Source organism: Anolis carolinensis, unplaced genomic scaffold (assembly GCF_035594765.1).
Source record: "Anolis carolinensis isolate JA03-04 unplaced genomic scaffold, rAnoCar3.1.pri scaffold_37, whole genome shotgun sequence".
Classification (NCBI taxonomy): domain Eukaryota; kingdom Metazoa; phylum Chordata; class Lepidosauria; order Squamata; family Dactyloidae; genus Anolis; species Anolis carolinensis.
In genome coordinates this window covers 72,501-93,947 of record NW_026943846.1, presented here as the reverse complement: position 1 = coordinate 93,947, position 21,447 = coordinate 72,501, and the positions used below count along the sequence as shown (strand labels likewise).

The 21,447-nt window shown below is 43.8% G+C and overlaps 2 protein-coding genes across 14 annotated transcripts in view; both read left to right on the top strand.

Annotated features, from left to right (window-relative positions):
• Window positions 1-21,447, top strand: part of cacng3 (calcium voltage-gated channel auxiliary subunit gamma 3) — a 65,494-nt gene that overhangs the window by 633 nt on the left and 43,414 nt on the right. The window lies entirely within an intron of this gene.
• On the top strand, window positions 7-14,114 carry LOC134294938 (uncharacterized). Of its 12 annotated transcripts, none has more exons than XM_062966861.1 (4): window positions 7-4,510; window positions 4,697-5,398; window positions 5,453-6,600; window positions 6,830-14,114. In XM_062966861.1, exon 4 carries the CDS (start codon window positions 12,049-12,051, stop codon window positions 13,555-13,557), a length of 1,509 nt encoding a protein of 502 aa, XP_062822931.1. In that variant the 5' UTR covers window positions 7-4,510; window positions 4,697-5,398; window positions 5,453-6,600; window positions 6,830-12,048; the 3' UTR covers window positions 13,558-14,114. The 12 variants fall into 12 exon arrangements, with proteins under 12 accessions (XP_062822931.1, XP_062822934.1, XP_062822929.1 ...); XM_062966864.1 differs by having other exon boundaries at window positions 7-4,822; window positions 5,005-5,398; XM_062966859.1 differs by having other exon boundaries at window positions 7-5,195; window positions 5,242-5,398.

The window sequence follows — 21,447 nt, the reverse complement described above, 5'->3', positions numbered from 1 at the left end:
GGTAGGCGTCGCTCCTTGAGATGGGCCAAAGTCCCCACATCAGCCTCTTAGGATGGTGCTACTCTTGTGCATGCAGCGATAGACAAGGCTCTATCCAGGTCCTGGCTCGGGATAGAGCCAGAGGGGTGCTCCTCGGAGCCCAGGGCTCACTTGTTGCAGATAGGGCTCCGTATGTCTCTGGTGCATTTCCTGGCTTGCTGTGAGTTTTCCAGGCTGTATGGCTATGTTCCAGAGCAATTGGGTCACACATTATACAGAAAACCTACACACATGGATAGATCTACATTAAAAAAAGTCCAACCATCACCCAGATTGAAAAAGAAGCACAGTCAAAGCCCTGGTAGACCATGCAAACCTCACCTCCTCCAAGGTGGACTGAACCATGGGCTCTACAGGCCACCACAGATATCCGAAGACTAAGAACAAGCCATGAGAGTCAAGGCAAAGATCCACCCAGAGGAAAAGTGTTCTTCTGGGCTCTCCAGACCAATGGAGACCTCACCACAGATATCAGAAGACCAAGAACAAGCCATGAAAGTCAAGACAAAGATCTACCCAGAGGAAAAGTGTTTTTCTGGGCTCTCCGGGCCTATGGAGACCTCACCACAGATATCAAAGACCAAGAAGAAGCCATGAGAGTCAAGATAAAGGTCTACCCAGACGAAAAGTGTTCTTCTGGGCTCTCCAAGCCAATGGAGACCTCATCACAGATATCAGAAGACCAAGAAGAAGCCATGAGAGTCAAGACAAAGATCCACCCAGAGGAAAAGTGTTCTTCTGGGCTCTCCAGGCCAATGGAGACCTCATCACAGATATCAGAAGACCAAGAAGAAGCCATGAGAGTCAAGACAAAGATCCACCCACCCAGAGGAAAAGTGTTCTTCTGGGATCTCCAAGCCAATGGAGACCTCATCACAGATATCAGAAGACCAAGAAGAAGCCATGAGAGTCAAGACAAAGATCCACCCACCCAGAGGAAAAGTGTTCTTCTGGGCTCTCCAAGCCAATGGAGACCTCATCACAGATATCAGAAGACCAAGAAGAAGCCATGAGAGTCAAGACAAAGATCCACCCAGAGGAAAAGTGTTCTTCTGGGCTCTCCAGGCCAATGGAGACTCCAGCACAGACATCAGAAGACCAAGAACAAGCCATGAGAGTCAAGACAAAGATCTGCCCAGAGGGAAAGTGTTCTTCTGGGCTCTCCAGGCCAAGGTAGACTCCACCACAGATATCAGAAGACCAAGAACAAGCCATGAGAGTCAAGACATAGATCTACCCAGAGGAAAAGTGTTCTTCTGGGCTCTCCAGGCCAAGGTAGACTCCACCACCAAGAACAAGCCATGAGAGTCAAGACAAAGATCTACCCAGAGGAAAAGTGTTCTTCTGGGCTCTCCAGGCCAAGGTAGACTCCACCCAGATATCAGAAGACCAAGAACAAGCCATGAGAGTCAAGACAAAGGTCTACCCAGAGGAAAAGTGTTCTTCTGGGCTCTCCAGGCCAATGGAGACTCCACCACAGACATCAGAGGACAAAGAAGAAGCCATGAGAGTCAAGACAAAGGTCTACCCAGAGGAAAAGTGTTCTTCTGGGCTCGCCAGGCCAAGGTAGACTCCACCACAGACATCAGAAGACCAAGAACCAGCCATGAGAGTCAAGGCAAAGGTCTACCCAGAGGAAAAGTGTTCTTCTGGGCTCTCCAGGCCGAGGTAGACTCTACCACATACATCAGAAGACCAAGAACAAGCCATGAGAGTCAAGACAAAGATCCACCCAGAGGAAAAGTGTTCTTCTGGGCTCTCCAGGCCAATGGAGACCTCACCACAGATATCAGAAGACCAAGAACAAGCCATGAGAGTCAAGACAAAGATCCACCCAAAGTGTTCAAGGGAACAACTGACCGCATAGGGAAACTGATGAAGAAACACAACCTACAAACTGTCTACAGACCCACAAAGAAAATCCAACAAATCCTATGTTCAGCAAAGGACAAGAGGGATCTGCAGGAGTCTACCGTATACCACGCAGATGTGGACAAGTCTACATAGGGACCACCAAACGCAGCAGCATTGCCCAGACACGAACCAAGGAACACGAAAGGCACTGCAGACTAACTCAGCCAGAGAAGTCAGCCATCGCAGAGCACTTGAGGAACCAACCTGGACACAGCGTATGATCTGACAACACAGAGATGCTGGACGACTTGAACAATCACCATGTCAGATGACACAGAGGAGCCACTGAAATCCACAAGCATGTGGACAATTTCAACAGGAAGGAGGAAAGCATGAAAATGAACAAAATCTGGCTACCAGTATTTAAAAACAATTAAATAAAGAAAACAGAGGAATTCCAGACAGGAAACAATTAGGACCAGTCAACACCTCCCAACGAAGGATTCCCACAGGCAGAAAGCAGCCAGACCTTGAAGCTGCAAGGCTACTCTTGGCCTGCTTGATTAGCATTGACCGCCCTTGCAGCATCGAAGCCTGGCTGCTTCCTGCCTGGGGGAAATTCCTTTGTTGGGAGGTGTTAGCTGGCCCTGATTGATTCATGTCTGGAATTCAAAGCCCGGCTGCTTCCTCCCTGGGGGAATCCTTTGTTAGGAGTGTTAGCTGGCCCTGATTGATTCATGTCTGGAATTCAAAGCCCGGCTGCTTCCTCCCTTGGGGGAATCCTTTGTTAGGAGTGTTAGCTGGCCCTGATTGATTCATGTCTGGAATTTTTGTTTTCTGGGTGTTGTTCTTTATTCATTGTCCTGATTTTAGAGTTTTTTTTAATAATGATAGAGATGAACCAATCAGGGCCAGTTAACACCTCCCAACGAAGGATTCCCCCAGGGAGGAAGCAGACAGACCTCGAATCTGCAAGGCTCTTCAATGCTAATCAAGGTGGCCAATTGGAACATTCACACTTACTTCCAACAGACAAAGAGTTCTTTCTCATACCCTGAAGATTCCACAAATATATAACCCCCACTGGCCACGTTTCCAACAGACCTCACTACTTCTGAGGATGCCTGCCATAGATGTGGGCGAAACGTCAGGAGGGAATGCTTCTGGAACATGGCCATACAGTTCGGAAAACTCACAGCAACCCAGATATGTTTATTGATAAGTGGATGTATGGATGGGCAGATGGATAGTTGGAGGGTGAAAGAAACAGAAAGTAGATGGATAGAATGCTTCTGGAACATGGCCATACAGCCCGGGAAAACTCACAGCCACCTTGGGAGGGCCGTTGCTGCAGTTGTTGTTGTTGTTGTGACTGTTCCTGTGAACCACAGCAAAATGAGTCTGAGGGGTGGAGAGGGATACTGGCACCGGGTGGGCAAGGGTGGGCAAAGGACCGGCCTCGTAGCTGCTCCCAGTGCAAGGAAACTGGACTTGCTGGGAAAGTGGCCTGTAGGGACACTCTGTGGATTTGGTGGGTCTGCTCTTCTTGGATATGACTGCATTCATAGCAAATATAGTAACATTATTCTGCCAACCTAGCAGTTCGAAAACATGACAATGTGAGTAGATGAATAGGTACCGCTCCGGCGGGAAGGTAACGGCGCTCCATGCAGTCGTGCCTATGGCCACATGACCTTGGAGGTGTCTACGGGCAACGCCGGCTCTTCGGCTTAGAAATGGAGATGAGCACCAACCCTCCATCTATCTATTTAGAAAAGGCTGCCCAGGTCTCCCATTCCCAGCCTGGTTCTCTGTCTCCATATGCCACACCAGCAACTGGTCTGCTCCATTGATATGCACAGTCTTGCTTTGCTTTTCCCTTCCGCGCTTATTTGGGTCTGCAGCTTTCTCGAGGAAACAGCCCACTGGGGAACGAACGCCGGCGTGGCTTCCTCGCCCATCGGTCCCCCAACTTTCCCGAAAGATACACACATGTGGATGTGTGTGTATGGAGCACACACAGGGGCACGCACACACAAACGCCCAGATCCCACTTAAGCGCCAGTGAGTCATCCGGGAAGCGTTCCACGTCTCTGCTCTGCCCACTGGTCTTCAAACATCGCTGCGTTTGTGGAGGTGGGAGAAGGCAGGGGCCCACACTTTGGAGCCCAGGCGTGGAAGCAGAGGGAGGTGGGAGCAAGGCCCCCGCCCTCACCCTCACATAAGCCCTGGCAAGGATGGATGGATGGGTAGACAGATAGATAGACAGATAGGTAGGTAGATAGAAAGATACATAGACAGGCAGGTAGGTAGGCAAGTAGATAGAATGGGTACATTGGTAGGTGGATAGATAGATAGATAGCCAGATAGACAGATAGATAGACAGACATATAGACAGATAGGCAAGTAGGCAGGTGGATAGGACAGGTACATTGGTAGGTGGATAGATAGATAGATAGGCAGTTAGGTAGGAAGATATGCAGTTAGGTAGATAGGTAGGCAAGTAGACAGGTGAATAGGACAAGTATATTGGTAGGTGGATAGATAGATAAGCAAGTAGGCAGGTGGATAGGATAGGTACATTGGTAGGTGAATAGATAGATAGGAAGTTAGGTAGGTAGATATGCAGTTAGGTATATAGGTAGGTGGGTAGGCAGGTGAATAGGACAAGTACATTGGTAGGTGGATAGATAGATAGATAGATAGATAGATAGATAGATAGATAGATAGATAGGCAAGTAGGCAGGTGGATAGGATAGGTACATTGGTATGTGAATAGATAGATAGGCAGGTAGGTAGGTAGGTAGGTAGGCAAGAAGGCAGGTGAGTAGGACAAGTACATTGGTAGGTGGATAGATAGATAAGCAAGTAGGCAGGTGGATAGGATAGGTACATTGGTAGGTGAATCGATAGATAGGCAGTTAGGTAGGTAGATATGCAGTTAGGTATATAGGTAGGTGGGTAGGCAGGTGAATAGGACAAGTACATTGGTAGGTGGATAGATAGATAGATAGATAGATAGATAGATAGATAGATAGATAGGCAAGTAGGCAGGTGGATAGGATAGGTACATTGGTATGTGAATAGATAGATAGGCAGGTAGGTAGGTAGGTAGGTAGGCAAGAAGGCAGGTGAGTAGGACAAGTACATTGGTAGGTGGATAGATAGATAAGCAAGTAGGCAGGTGGATAGGATAGGTACATTGGTAGGTGAATAGATAGATAGGAAGTTAGGTAGGTAGATATGCAGTTAGGTATATAGGTAGGTGGGTAGGCAGGTGAATAGGACAAGTACATTGGTAGGTGGATAGATAGATAGATAGATAGATAGATAGATAGATAGATAGAGATAGATAGATAGATAGATAGATAGATAGACAGACAGACAGACAGACAGATAGGCAGGTGGATAGGATAGGTACATTGGTAGGTGAATACTAGATAGATAGGCTGTTAGGTATATAGGTAGGTGGGTAGGCAGGTGAATAGGACAAGTACATTGGTAGGTGGATAGATAGATAGATAGATAGATAGATAGATAGATAGATAGATAGAGATAGATAGATAGATAGATAGATAGATAGATAGATAGATAGATAGATAGATAGATAGACAGACAGACAGACAGACAGATAGGCAGGTGGATAGGATAGGTACATTGGTAGGTGAATACTAGATAGATAGGCTGTTAGGTAGATAGGTAGGCGGGTAGGCAGGTGAATAGGACAAGTACATTGGTAGGTGGATAGATAGATAGATAGATAGATAGATAGATAGATAGATAGATAGATAGGCATTGGTAGGTGAATAGATAGATAGGCAGTTAGGTAGATAGGTAGGCAGGTAGGCAGGTTAATAGGACAAGTACATTGGTAGGTGGATAGATAGATAGATAGATAGATAGATAGATAGATAGATAGATAGATAGATAGACAGACAGACAGATATAGATAGATAGATAGATAGATAGATAGATAGATAGATAGACAGACAGACAGACAGACAGACAGACAGACAGACAGACAGACAGCCAGATAGATAGATAGATAGATAGATAGATAGGCAGGTGGATAGGATAGGTACATTGGTAGGTGAATACTAGATAGATAGGCTGTTAGGTAGATAGGTAGGTGGGTAGGCAGGTTAATAGGACAAGTACATTGGTAGGTGGATAGATAGATAGATAGATAGATAGATAGATAGATAGATAGATAGATAGATAGATAGATAGATAGGCAAGCAGGCAAGTACATTGGTAGGTGGATAGACAGACAGACAGACAGACAGAAATGTAGATAGGCAGGTAAGTACTGTGTTTCCCCAAAAATAAGACAGTGTCTTATATTAATTTTTGCTCCCAAAGACACACTAGGTCTTATTTTCAGGGGAAGTCTTATTCTGCTCCCTCCTCCTCCGCCGAGGAAGGCGTGAGCGGCGCGAAGGAGAAGGAGGGAAATGTGCGCGCCTTTCCCTCCTTCTCCTCCTCGGACACGCCTTTCTCGGTGGAGGAGGAGGGAGCAGCTGCCAAGGAGGGTGCGTGTGGCGTGAAGGAGGGTGCCTGTGCCGTACACGCCTTCCTCGGCAGCAGCTCCCTCCTCCCAGGTCTTCCTTTCAGGGGATGTCTTATATTTAGCAACTCACCAAAACCTCTACTAGGTCTTATTTTCAAGGGGTGTCTTATTTTTGGGAAAACACGGTAGGTAGGCAGGTGGATAGATAGATAGATAGATAGATAGATAGATAGATAGATAGATAGATAGATAGATAGATAGATAGATAGATAGATAGATAGATATGTAGTTGGGTAGATAGGTAGGCAGGTAGGCAAGTGGATAGGATAAGTACATTGGTGGATAGATACATGGATGGATGGATGGATGGATGGATGGATGGATGGATGGATGGATGGATGGATGGGCAGGTAAGTAAGTAGGCAGGTGGACAGATGGATAGAATAGATAGATAGATAGATAGATAGATAGATAGATAGATAGATAGATAGATAGATAGATAGATAGATAGATAGATAGATAGATAGATAGATAGATATGCAGTTGGGTAGATAGGTAGGCAGGTAGGCAAGTGGATAGGATAAGTACATTGGTGGATAGATACATGGATGGATGGATGGATGGATGGATGGATGGATGGATGGATGGGCAGGTAAGTAAGTAGGCAGGTGGACAGATGGATAGAATAGAATAGATAGATAGATAGATAGATAGATAGATAGATAGATAGATAGATAGATAGATATGCAGTTGGGTAGATAGGTAGGCAGGTAGGCAAGTGGATAGGATAAGTACATTGGTCGGTGGATAGATACATGGATGGATGGATGGATGGATGGATGGATGGATGGATGGATGGATGGATGGGCAGGTAAGTAAGTAGGCAGGTGGACAGAATAGATAGATTGACAGTTAGGTAGGTAGATGTGCAGTTGGCTAGGTAGGTAGGCTGGTAGGCAGGTGGGTAGGATAGGTACATTGGTAGGTGGATAGATACATAGATAGATAAATAGATAGAAATGTAGATAGGCTTGTAAGTAGGTAGGCAGGTGGACAGATGGATAGAATAGGTAGATTGGCAGTTAGGTAAGTAGATATGCAGTTGGGTTGATAGGTAGGCAAATGGGCAAGGGGTAGGATAAGTACATTGGTAGATGGATGGATGGATGGATGGATGGACAGAAATGTAGATAGGCAGGTAGGTAGGTAGGCAGATGGATGGATAGATTAGGATGGATGGCTAGAAATGTAGATCGGAAGGTGGATAGATAGATTAGGATAGCTGGATAGATTTGTAGCCACTTTAGTGTCCTGCGGGAGAGATAAAGTGAGGCAATAATAATAATAATAATAATAATAATAATAATAATAATAATAATAGATTGGTAGGTGGATAGATAAAAAGACAGAGAGATAGAATAGGAGGGATAGATAGAATAGGACTAATGGATAGATATTTAGATAGGATGGAGAGGTGGATAGGATGAATGGATGGAAGTAGGTAAGGTAGTTATGTATATAAAAGGTAGGCAGTAGATGAATATATGATTGACTGATGATAGATAGATAGATAGATAGATAGATAGATAGATAGATAGATAGATAGATAGATAGATAGATAGATAGGCAGATAGTCAGATAGATAGGCATATGGATGGCAAAACAGTCAGGGAGATATTGTTTCCCTTCTTTCTTTGGTCTCTCCATCAAAACTTTGGTTCTTTCCCAGGTGAGCCAGGTGAGCAATGCAACTGAGCAAGGAGTGTGATGAGATGAGAAACAGGTAGCCCAGCTTAAGGTCAAGTGGCAGATAATCCATAAATCGTTCAAAGGGAAAGCTGTGTTTGTGTCCCTTTGCCCTTCACTTTGTCGAGAAGACAGTTTTGGAGATACACCGAATTCTTCATTTCGAAGCGTTTGAGGGCGAAGATGAGAACAACATCATCTGCACAGGGTTTCTCTGTTCCCTTCTGTTTTCAAATAAGCTATTGTCCTGGCTGCTATTCATAGTCCCACTTAGGAATCATAACCGCGCACCTCTTGACCCTGTGTTGGTCTATATTTGTTGTTGTGAAATATCATCAAGTTGAATACAACTTATAGCAACCCCATGAATGCGAGACCCCAAGTATCTCTGTCCTCAATCAATCTCCAAAATCATAATAGCCTTAGGGACCATTTATTGGTCTTTGGGGCTATCCGTTATATCTCTTGAACTCTTCTCATATAAATGCATTTAGATGCCTCTTGAACTGCCTTGGCTCGAGGCTATAGATTCCTGGGAGTTGCAGTTTTGCAAGGATCCACCTTTGTAGACATGCCCTTAAACCAAGGATAAATTCTTGCTAAACCAAGAAGGTAAAGGTAAAGGTTTCCCCCTGATGTTAAGTCTAGTTGTCTTCGACTCTGCGGGTTGGTGCTCATCTCCATTTCTAAGCCAAAGAATCGGCATTGTCCTTAGACACCTCCAAGGTCATGTGGCCACTGGCATGATTGCATGGAGTGTCTCTACCTTCCCGCGGTACCTATTGATCGACTCACATTGTCGTGTTTTCGAACTGCTAGGTTGGCAGAAGCTGGAGCTAACAGTAGGTGCTCACTCCGCTCCCAGGATTTGAACCCGAGACCTTTTGGTCTGCAAGTTCAGCAGCTCAGTGCTTTAACACACTTCGCCACCGGGGCTCTAGGAACCATTTATTGGTCTATCCGTTGTTTCTCTTGAACTCATATAAATGCATTTAGATGCCTCCTGAACTGCCTTGGCTCGAGGCTATAGATTCCTGGGAGTTGCAGTTTTGCAAGGATCTACCATTGTAGACATGACCATAGGGTTTGTTTGTTTTTTTCGTGTCAGGAGCAACCGGAGTTGCTTCTGGAGTGAGAGAATTGGCCATCTGCAAGGACGTTGCCCAGGGGACGCCCGGATGTTTTGATGTTTTACCATGCTTGTGGGAGGTTTCTCTCATGTCCCCGCATGGAGCTGGAGCTAATAGAGGGAGCTCATCCGTGCTCTCCCCGGGTGGGATTCGAACCTGGCAGCTTTCAGGTCAGCAACCCAACCTTCAAGTCACGAGGCTTTTATACCCTAGGCCATCGGAGGCTCCTACCTTAGGGTAAATTCTTGCTTATATTATTTTACATGTAATATTTCTAATAATATTACAATATATTGATACAGTACAATATAGTAATTTATTACCAGTACTAGCTGTGCCCGGCCACGCGTTGCTGTGGCGAAGTATGGTGGTATGGGAAATAACGTATTGAGGAATTGGTGGTAGTTAAGGTAAAGGGTCCCCTGGGCTGAGTGGGTTGCTAGGAGACTAAGTGAGCGGAGCTTAGCCTTCTAACTGGCAGCAATTGGATAAAAACAATTATTCCTCTCCCTCTAATTAGGACTTTATTTTTCTTTTCTTTTTGTTGTATCAGCGTAGAGGCATGGATGAGGGGTTGTGCTGTCAATTTTCGAGGTTGTGGGGTGTTTACTTTTGTTGTTTTGTCCGCTGCCGTGATACCATCACTCTTTTATATACAGTAGAGTCTCACTTATCCAACATAAACGGGCCGCCAGAACGTTGGATAAGCGAATTTGTTGGACAATAAGGAGAGATTAAAGAGAAGCCTATTAAACATCAAATTAGGTTATGATTTTACAAATGAAGCACAAAAACATCATGTTATACAACAAATTTGACAGAAAAAGTAGTTCAAAATGTAGTAATGCTACGTAGTAATTACTGTATTTATGAATTTAGCACCAAAAAATCACGATATGCTGAAAACATTGACTACAAAAATGTGTTGGATAATCCAGAACGTTGGATAAGCGAATGTTGGATAAGTGAGACTCTACTGTAAATGCATTTAGATGCCTCCTGAACTGCCTTGGCTCGAGGCTACAGATTCCTGGGAGTTGCAGTTTTGCGAGGATCTACCATTGTAGACATGCCCTTAGGGCAAATCCTTGCTAAACTACCACTCCCATAATTTTGCAGCTTCGAGCCAGTTCAAGAAGGAGTAAGTCTACAGTGTAGACGTGCTTTTAAGCCAAGGGTGGATCCTTGCAAAACTCAAGGATTCAGTTGCCTTGAGCAAAGGCAGTTTAAGAGGCATCGAACTGCATTTATTCACCACTAGCTGTGCCTGGCCATGCGTTGCTGTGGTGTTGTCTGGTGGTGTCTGTATTTTATAGGCAGTGTGGAAGAGGCCTAAGTGAGGCCTAACTTTGCCTGTCCCCTAGGCTGAGTGGGTTGCTAGGAGACCAAGTGGGCAGGGCTTAGCCTTCTAACTGGCAGCAATTGGATAAAAATAATTATTCCTCTCCCTCTAATTAGGACTTTCTTTTTCTTTTCTTTTTGTTGTATCAACCTAGAGGCGTGGATGAGGGGTTGTGCTGTCAGTTTTCGAGGTTGTGGGGTGTTTAGTTTTGTTGTTTTGTCGGTCGCCAGGATTCCATCACTCTTTTATATATATAGATTGTAGACGCACCCAAGCCAAGGGTGAATCTGGCAGTATTAAAAAGGGGAATCAAGGCAACCTTGTTGGCTCAAGACTACCAGGATTCAGTTGCCTTGAGCAAAGGCAGTTTAAGAGGCATCGAAATGCATTTATTCACCATTGTAGACGCACCCAAGCCAAGGGTGAATCTGGCAGATATTAAAAAGGGGGATCAAGGCAACCGTGTTGGCTCAAGACTACCAGGATTCAGTTGCCTTGAGCAAAGGCAGTTTAAGAGGCATCGAAATGCATTTATTCACCATTGTAGACGCACCCAAGCCAATGGTGAATCTGGCAGCATTAAAAAGGGGAATCAAGGCAACCTTGTTGGCTCAAGACGACCTGGCAGGGCTGGCTCTTTGCAGTGTGCCGTTGCCTCCTTGTTCTGCACATGGAGGCTGGGCAATGATCCGGCTCCATCGATTTAAAGGAAGGCAAGCGAGTGTAATGGGCTTGGCTGGTGCATGACTAGAAAGCCAAAGCAAGGAGGGAGGGAGTGGGCAGGTGGCCAGTTGTTGCCTGCTGCTTGCAATGGCCTCCCCCTCGCCTTCTGCTTCGCTTGACCCGCCTTGCAAATCCCATTCGGAGGCACAACTGCAAGCCAGGGAAGCCCTGCTTCGGATCTCGGCTCCGTGGCGCCAAGCATGCCCGCCTCCCTTGTGCCTTTGCCTGCCCACTGCATTGCAGGCAGTGGGGAAACGGCAGGGGCCTACCTTACAAGGTTGTCACAATTGCCCTATTTGTATATGCAAGACACGTGTTCCGGAGCAAAAGCCTATCGGCACACCAAGAATTGAGGGAAGGAGACACAACCGTGGCAGAAACAACAGGTGCCATGTTCGGTTTCCAAACCCTCGAAACCAGGAAATCGACTGCATCTGATCCCTGGTTGGTTCATTTCTCCATTCACTGGGCTATAAGCTGGTTTTCAAGTCAAATACATAATGTGGAAAAGGAAGATTGCAGGCGATACCTGAGCATGATTTTGCATTTTTGGGTTTCTGACTACGATTTTCAGATTTCCAAGCATTTAGCGTTTCCCGTTGCTTTTTTGGCACCAAGAAGTTTTCTTGAAGCAAGTGGTTGTGGTTTATGTGCCACGTAGCATTTGTTCTTTTTAGTAAAGGAGCTTCTCAAGCTTTGGCCAGATGCGGCAGGCAGCCACTATTTACATCCATCTATCCTTCCACCCTTCCTTTGCCCAGATGCAGCAGGCGGCCACTATTTACATCTATCTGTCTGTCTGTCTATCTATCTATCTATCTATCTATCTATCTATCTATCTATCTATCTATCTATCTATCTATCTATCCATCTATCTGACCATCTACCTGTCCATCTACCTGTCCATCTATCTATCCATCTATCCTTCCATCTATCCTTCCATCTATCCTTCCATCCATCCTTCCATCCATCCATCCATCCTTCCTTCCTTTGCCCAGATGCGACAGGCGGCCACTGTTTACATCCATCCATCCATCCATCCATCCATTCATGCATCCATCTATCTATCCATCTATCTATCCATCTATCCTTCCATCTATCCTTCCATCTATCCTTCCATCCATCCATCCTTCCTTCCTTCCTTTGCCCAGATGCGACAGGCGGCCACTGTTTACATCCATCCATCCATCCATCCATTCATGCATCCATCTATCTATCCATCTATCTATCTATCCTTCCATCTATCCTTCCATCCTTTCTTTGCCCAGATGTGGCAGGCGGCCACTGTTTACATCCATCTGTCCATCTATCTATCCATCTATCCTTCCATCCATCCATCCATCCATCCATCCATCCATCCATCCATCCATCCATACATCCATACATCTATCTATCTATCCATCTATCCTTCCATCTATCTATCCATCTATCCTTCCATCTATCCTTCCATCTATCCATCCTTCCATCCATCCTTCCATCCTTCCTTTGCCCAGATGCAGCAGGCGGCCACTGTTTACATCCATCCATCCATCCATCCATCCATCTATCCTTCCATCTATCCATCTATCCTTCCATCCATCCATATATCCATCTATCTGTCCATCTATCTATCCATCTATCCATCCATCCATCCATCCATCCATCCATCTATCAATCCATCTATCCATCTATCCTTCCACCCTTCCTTTGCCCAGATGCAGCAGGCGGCCACTCTTTACATCCATCTTTCTGTCTATCTATCTATCCATCTATCCATCTATCTAACCATCTACATGTCCATCTATCTATCCATCTATTCTTCCATCTATCCATCCATCCATCCATCCATCCATCCATCCATCCACCCTTCCTTTGCCCAGATGCAGCAGGCGGCCACTCTTTACATTATCAGTCTGTCTGTCTATCTATCTATCCATCTATTCATCTATCTGACCATCTACATGTCCATCTATCTATCCATCTATCCATCTATCCTTCCATCTATCCATCCATCCATCTATCCATCCATCCATCCATTCATCCATCCTTCCTTTGCCCAGATGCGACAGGCGGCCACTATTTACATCTATCTATCTATCTATCTATCTATCTATCTATCTATCTATCTATCCATCTATCTGACCATCTACATGTCCATCTATCTATCCATCTATCCTTCCATCTATCCATCCATCCATCCATTCATCCATCCTTCCTTTGCGCAGATGCGATAGGCGGCCATTGATTACATCCATCCATCCATCCATCCATCTATCTATTCATCTATCTATTCTTCCATCTGTCCTTCCATCCATCCATCCATCCATCCATCCATCCATCCTTTCTTTGCCCAGATGTGGCAGGCAGCCACTGTTTACATCCATTTGGGCTGGGCTGTGGCGCAGCTGGCTAGTAAGCAGCTGCAATAAATCACTACTGACCGAGAGGTCATGAGTTCAAAGCCTGGGTCGGGTTAAGCCCCCGACCATTAAATAGCCCGGCTTGCTGTTGACCTATGCAGCCCCGAAAGACAGTTGCATCTGTCAAGTAGGGAAATTTAGGTACGCTTTATGCGGGAGGCTAATTTAACTAATTTACAACACCATAAAACTGCCAGCAAAACACGAGGAAAGGAATGAGGAAGTACAGCCACTAGTGGATGGTGAAGCAACAGCTCCCCATCTATCCATCCATCTATCTATCCTTCCATCCATCCTTCCATCCTTCCTTTGCCCAGATGCAGCAGGCGCCACTATTTACATCCCTCCATCCATCCATCCATCTAGCTATCTATCCAGATGTGACAGGCGGCCACTATTTACATACATACATACATCCATCCATCCATCCATCCATCCATCCATCCATCCATCTATCCATCCATCTATCTATCCATCTATCCTTCCATCCTTCCATCCATCCATCCATCTATCCATCCATCCTTCCTTTGTCCAGATGCAGCAGGTGGACACTATTTACATCCATCCATCCATCCATCCATCCATCTATCCATCCATCCATCTATCCGTCTATCCTTCCATCTATCCATCCATCCATCCATCCATCCATCTATCTATCCATCTATCCTTCCATCCTTCCTTCCATCCTTCCTTTACCCAGATGCAGCAGGCACCACTATTTACATCCATCCATCCATCCATCCATCCATCCATCCATCCATCCATCCATCTATCCATCCATTTATCTATCTATCCATCTAGCCTGCCTTCCTTCCCTTCCCTCCCTCCCTCCCTTCCTTCCTTCCTTCCTTCCTTCCTTCCTTCCTTCCTTCCTTCCTTCCTTCCTTCCTTCTCTATTTCCTTCCTTCGGGCAGATTCCCTTTCAAAAGTGTCTTTGCTTGACATTAAACTGTTTACATAAAAGACATTTGAATCCGTTGCAACCGTCACGCATACATTGCTTTATTTTGTCAGCGGGCAGTATTAGCCGAGGGGGGCTTTTTTAGTCCTAAAAAAAGGGATGAAAAACTAGGCTTATACTCGAGTATATACAGTATGTTGATCGGGCTTGTCCCCATGTGAGCCGCCCCGAGTCCCTTTGGGGAGATGGAGGCGGGATACAGAAATAAAATTATTATTTTATTATGACACAGCAAACGAGAGATATATGCTGGATTTCGTATCACAAAATCACAAATCGAACACTTCCCAAGTGTCTAGGACTGTGTGATGTATTTTCGGATGATGCGCGCAGATCCCAGTAGGGTGGCCTTTTGCAGTTGGCAGATCGTAATTTTATCAATGTCTATTGTTTCCAAATGCCGGCTGAGATCTTTTGGCACGGCACCCAGTGTGCCCATCACCACCGGGACCACCTGCACTGGTTTCTGCCAGAGTCTTTGAAGTTCAATCTTGAGGTCCTGATAGCGGCTGAGTTTTTCCTGTTGTTTTTCGTCAATGCGACTGTCACCTGGGATGGCGACATCAATGATCCAAACCTTGTTCTTTTCCACAACTGTGATGTCTGGTGTGTTGTGTTCCAGAACTTTGTCAGTCTGGATTCGGAAGTCCCACAGTATCTTTGCGTGCTCATTTTCCAATACTTTTGCTGGTTTGTGATCCCACCAGTTCTTTGCTGCTGGGAGGTGGTACTTGAGGCATAGGTTCCAATGGATCATTTGGGCCACATAGTTGTGCCTCTGTTTGTAGTCTGTCTGTGCGATTTTCTTATAGCAGCTGAGGAGATGATCAATGGTTTCGTCGGTTTCCTTGCACAGTCTGCATTTTGGGTCATCAGCTGATTTCTCGATCTTGGCCTGAATGGCCTTTGTCCTGATGTCTTGCTCCTGGGCTGCAAGGATCAGGCCTTCTGTCTCCTTCTTCAGGGTCCCATTCGTGAGCCAGAGCCAGGTCTTCTCCTTATCAGCTTTTCCTTCAATTTTGTCAAGGAACTTTCCATGCAATGTTTTGTGGTGCCAGTTGTCAGCTCTAGTTTGTAGTGCGGTTTTCTTGTACTGATTCTTTGTCTGCTGTGTTTTGTGGAGTTTCTGATTTTTGACTTCAATCAAAGCAGGGTCTTCACTTTGCTTGACATATTCTGCCAGGGCATGTTCTTCTTCTTTGACTGCTTGTTTTACTTGTAAGAGTCCTCTGCCCCCTGATCTTCTAGGCAGATATTATTATTATTATTATTATTATTATTATTATTATTATTATTATTATTATTATTATTTTATTATGACACAGCAAACAAGATAGATATGCAGGATAAAAAGAACCGTGGTGGATGCTGCTGATTCTGGACATCCATCGACAAGTGGGCTACGGAATCAAAATACAAGTGAACAGTCACAGAAGCGGCAGAAATATACAATGCCAGAAAACCGCATTATTATTATTATTATTATTATTATTATTATTATTATTATTATTATTATTATTAGATGGTCCTTGTGGCCCTTTGAGCCATTCTAGAGATCCTCAACACATTGGGGAACATGAGCCAAGAGCAAAGCCAAAGATCATATCTCCTCTTGGAGATGTGAATGGAAACCGTGTTTGTTTATCATGGCTTGCTTGTTTGTTTGTTTACCTGGATGGCAACAGCGAGAGTGTTTGGAATCTGGCTATCTATCTATCTACCTATCATCTAGTTATCTTTTTATATCTCTTTCTCTCTACTTTTTAAATCTATCTCCATCCATTCATCCATCTACCATTCATTCATTCATTCATCTACCTACCTATCTACCTTTCTGTCTATTTACCTGTTTGCTTATTCCACCCACCCAACTATCTACATCTCTCTTTTCTCTGTCCATTCATCTTTCTACCTCCCTACTTACCTTTCTGTTTCTATGTCTATCCAACTATCAACTATCTTACTTCCTATTTGCCATTTTGCTTCTGTCTGTCTCTCCATCTGTCTCCACTGTATGTGGAAAGTCCAGGGTGGGAGAAAGAGCTCTTGTCTGTATGAGGTAAGTGTGAATATTGCAATTGGCCAGCTTGATTAGCATTTAATGGCCTTGCAGATTCAAAGCCTGGTTGCTTCCTTCCTGGGGGCATCCTTGGTTGGCCCTGATTGTTTCCTGTCTGGATTTCCCCTGTTTTCAGAGTATTGTCCTTTATTTAGGCTTTTCCTTAATCCCTCCTTATTATCCAACATTTTTGCTTATCCAATGCTTTTATTTTTCAGTGATTGGTTTGGGCGGGGGGGCAAAATTCTGTTCGCCTACACTTGAAAATTACCTTGGGCCAGCCCTGCCCCTTGCGCAATGGTTTATTATTATTATTATTATTATTATTATTATTATTATTAACATTGAGGCTGGGTGGCCATCTGTCAGGGGTGCTTTGCTTGTGCTTTCGGTGCACAAAGGAAGAGGAGGATTGGACTCAATGGCCCAAGGGGTCTCTTCCAACCCTCTTTATTGTTGTTGTTGTTATTATTATTAACATTGAGGCTGGGTGGACATCTGTCAGGGGTGCTTTGCTTGTGCTTTTGGTGCACAAAGGCAGAAGGGGATTGGACTCAATGGCCCAAGGGGTCTCTTCCAACCCTCTTTATTATTATTATTATTATTATTATTATTATTAACATTGAGTCTGGGTGACTATCTGTCAGGGGTGCTTTGCCTGTGCTTTTGGTGCACAAAGGCAGAAGTGGATTGGACTAAATGGCCCGAGGGGTTTCTTCCAACTCTCTTTATCATCATCATCATCATCATCATTATTATTATTATTATTATTATTATTATTATTATTATTATTGAGGCTGGGTGGACATCTGTCAGGGGTGCTTTGCTTGTGCTTTCGGTGCACAAAGGCAGAAAGGGATTGGACTCAGTGGTCCAAGGGGTTTCTTCCAACCCTCTTTATTATTATTATTATTATTATTATTATTATTATTATTATTATTATTGAGGCTGGGTGGCCATCTGTCAGGGGTGCTTTGCTTGTGCTTTTGGTGCACAAAGGCAGAAGGGGATTGGACTCAATGGTCCAAGGGGTTTCTTCCAACCCTCTTTATTATTATTATTATTATTATTGAGGCTGGGTGGACATCTGTCAGGGGTGCTTTGCTTGTGCTTTCGGTGCACAAAGGCAGAAAGGGATTGGACTCAATGGTCCAAGGGGTTTCTTCCAACCCTCTTTATTATTATTATTATTATTATTATTATTATTATTATTATTATTATTGAGGCTGGGTGGCCATCTGTCAGGGGTGCTTTGCTTGTGCTTTCGGTGCACAAAGGCAGAAAGGTATTGGACTCAGTGGTCCAAGGGGTTTCTTCCAACCCTCTTTTTTATTATTATTATTATTATTATTATTATTATTATTATTATTATTATTGAGGCTGGGTGGACATCTGTCAGGGGTGCTTTGCTTGTGCTTTTGGTGCACAAAGGCAGAAGGGGATTGGACTCAATGGCCCAAAGGGTCTCTTTCAACCCTCTTTTTTATTATTGTTGTTGTTGTTGTTATTACTATTATTAATTATTATTGCTCGGTGGCCCTCCAACGGTCTGAAGGATCGTGAACTGGCTCCCTGTTTAAAAAGTTTGGGGACCCCTTCTTTTGAGGAAAGCAGCATCCTTTGGGCAGGACTGTGCCGCAGCCGCCGCAGCCGGTGCCTCCTTGGCATTCAGAGCCACCTCCTCCTGTGCGATCCCACTCCGCTCCTGGCTGAGCCAAGAGTCCTCGGCTTGGAGAAGATGTTTGCTTTGGGTGACGAGGAGGGATTAGCTCTGACGCTAAACACAGCACGGCGGCTCCGGCAGGGATGTTTGTGCCTCTTCCTCCTCCTCGAGGAGTCGTGCTGACATTTCTTGCACTCGGATCTCCCTGGGCCAGGGGTCCTCAAACTTTTTAAGCCGAGGGCCGGTCCACAATCCTTCTGACTGCTGAAGGGCCGGATTATCATATGAAAAAAAAATACAAACAAATTCCGATGTACACTGCATATGTCTTATTTGTAGTGCAAAAACAACAACAACAACAACAACGAAAGAACAATACAATATTTAAAAATAAAAACAATTTAAACCAACATACATTTATCAGGATTTCAATGGGAATCACTAATAATATTGCCATATCATGATATAGTACAATATAGTCATTTAATGCTTATATTGTACTATGCTAATATATTGTATATGCATTTGATTTTGTAAGCCGCTCTGAGTCCCCTCTGGGGTGAGAAGAACGGGATATAAATGTAGTAAATAAATAAATAATAAATAAATAAAATAAGTATGGTCCTGCTTCTGGCCAATGAGATAGTCAAGTTAATTAGGGTTGTTGTTGTTGTTGTTGTTGTTGTGTGCCTTCAAGTCATTTCAGACTTTGGGCGAGCCTAAGTCTAAAATTTATTTATTTATTTATTATTTACTGCATTTATTTACTACATTTGTATCACACCCTTCTCACCCCAAAGGGGACTCAGAGTGGCTTACAAATTCTATGTACATACAATATATTATATCAGGGGTCCTCAAACTTTTAAAGCAAAGGGCCGGTCTACAATCCTTCAGACTGTTGAGGGGCCGAATTATCATTTGAAAAAAAAATACAAACAAATTCCTATGCACACTGCACATGTCTTATTTGTAGTGCAAAACAACAACAACAACAACAACAACAATGAAAGAATACAATATTTAAAAATGAAAACAATCTTAACCAACATAAACCTATCAGGATTTCAATGGAAAGTATGGGCCTGCTACTGACCAATGAGATAGTCAAGTTAAGGGTTGTTGTTGTTGTTGTTGTTGTTGTTGTTGTGTGCCTTCAAGTCATTTCAGAATTTGTGTGAGCTAAGTCTAAAATTAATTATTTATTTACTTACTGCATTTATTTATTACATTTCTTACCCCGAAGGGGACTCAGAGCAGCTGTATGTACATACAATATATGATATTATTAGCATAGCACAATATTAGCATTATATATTACTATATTGAACTATACCACTATACTGTAATACTATATGTAATATATAACATATAATTAATATTATTATATGGTATTATTATTAGTATTATATGGTATAACATTATAATATTTTTATCAATATTATATGTATATACAATATATTATATTATTAAAACAGATATAAAAATATATTATAAAACTGAGGGTGGGGGCCAGGAAAATGACTTTGGAGGGCCGCATCCGGCCCCCGGGCCTTAGTTTGGGGACCCCTGCCCTGGGGCGTCATTTCAGAGGGATGGGAGATAAGCCCCAAGGCCGAGGGAGCAGCCAACATTGCAAACCCCATCCTTACACTTTTAACTTATTTTATCTTATTACCATCTTATTGCATGCAAATATGTTTTAATATTCTTCGTTGTGTTTATGTGTGTACAGTAGAGTCTCACTTATCCAACGTAAACGGGCTGGCAGAAGCTTGGATAAGCGAATATCTTGGATAATAAGGAGGGATTAAGGAAAAGCCTATTAAACATTAAATTAGGTTATGATTTTACAAATTAAGCACCAAAACTTCATGTTATACAACAAATTTGACAGAAAAAGCAGTTCAATACGCAGTAATGTTATGTTGTAATTACTGTATTTACGAATTTAGCACCAAAATATCATGATACAGTAGAGTCTCACTTACCCAACATAAACAGGCTGGCAGAACATTGGATAAGTGAAAATGTTGGATAATAAGGAGGGATTAAGGAAAAGCCCCGGTGGCGAAATGTGTTAAAGCGCTGAGCTTCTGAACTTGCAGACTGAAAGGTCCCAGGTTCAAATCCCGGGAGCGGCTTGAGCACCCGCTGTTAGCTCCAGCTCCTGCCAACCTAGCAATTCAAAAACATGCAAAATGTGAGTAGATCAATAGGTACCGCTTCGGCGGGAAGGTAACGGCACTCCATGCAGTCATGCCGGCCACATGACCTTGGAGGTGTCTACGGACAACGCCGGCTCTTCGGCTTAGAAATGGAGATGAGCACCAACCCTCCAGAGTGTGAGTAGATCAATAGGTACCGCTTTGGCGGGAAGGTAACGGTACTCCATGCAGTCATGCCGGCCACATGACCTTGGAGGTGTCTACGGACAACACCGGCTCTTCGGCTTAGAAATGGAGATGAGCACCAACCTCCAGAGTCAGACACGACTAGACTTAACATCAGGGGAAAACCTTTACCTTTTACTAAGGAAAAGCCTATTAAACATCAATTTACATTATGATTTTACAAATTAAGCAACAAAACATCATGTTTTACAACAAATTGACAGAAAAAAGCAGTTCAATACAGGTTAACGTAATTACTGTATTTATGAATTTAGCACCAAAACATCACAATGTATTGAAAACATTGACTACTAAAAGGCAAACTGCATTGGATAATGCAGAACGTTGGCTAAGCGGAGGTTGGATAAGCGAGAATCAGCAGCCCAACCTTCAAGTCGCAAGGCTTTAACCCACTATGCCATCGGGGATAGAGGCAGGATATAAAAATTAAGTTATTATTATTATTATTATTATTATTTTATTATGACACAGAAAACAAGATAGATATGCTGGATTTCGTATCACAAAATCACAAGTCGAACACTTCCCAAGTGTCTAGGACTGTGTGATGTATTTTCGGATGATGCGTGCAGATCCCAGCAGGGTGGCCTTTTGCAGTTGGCAGATC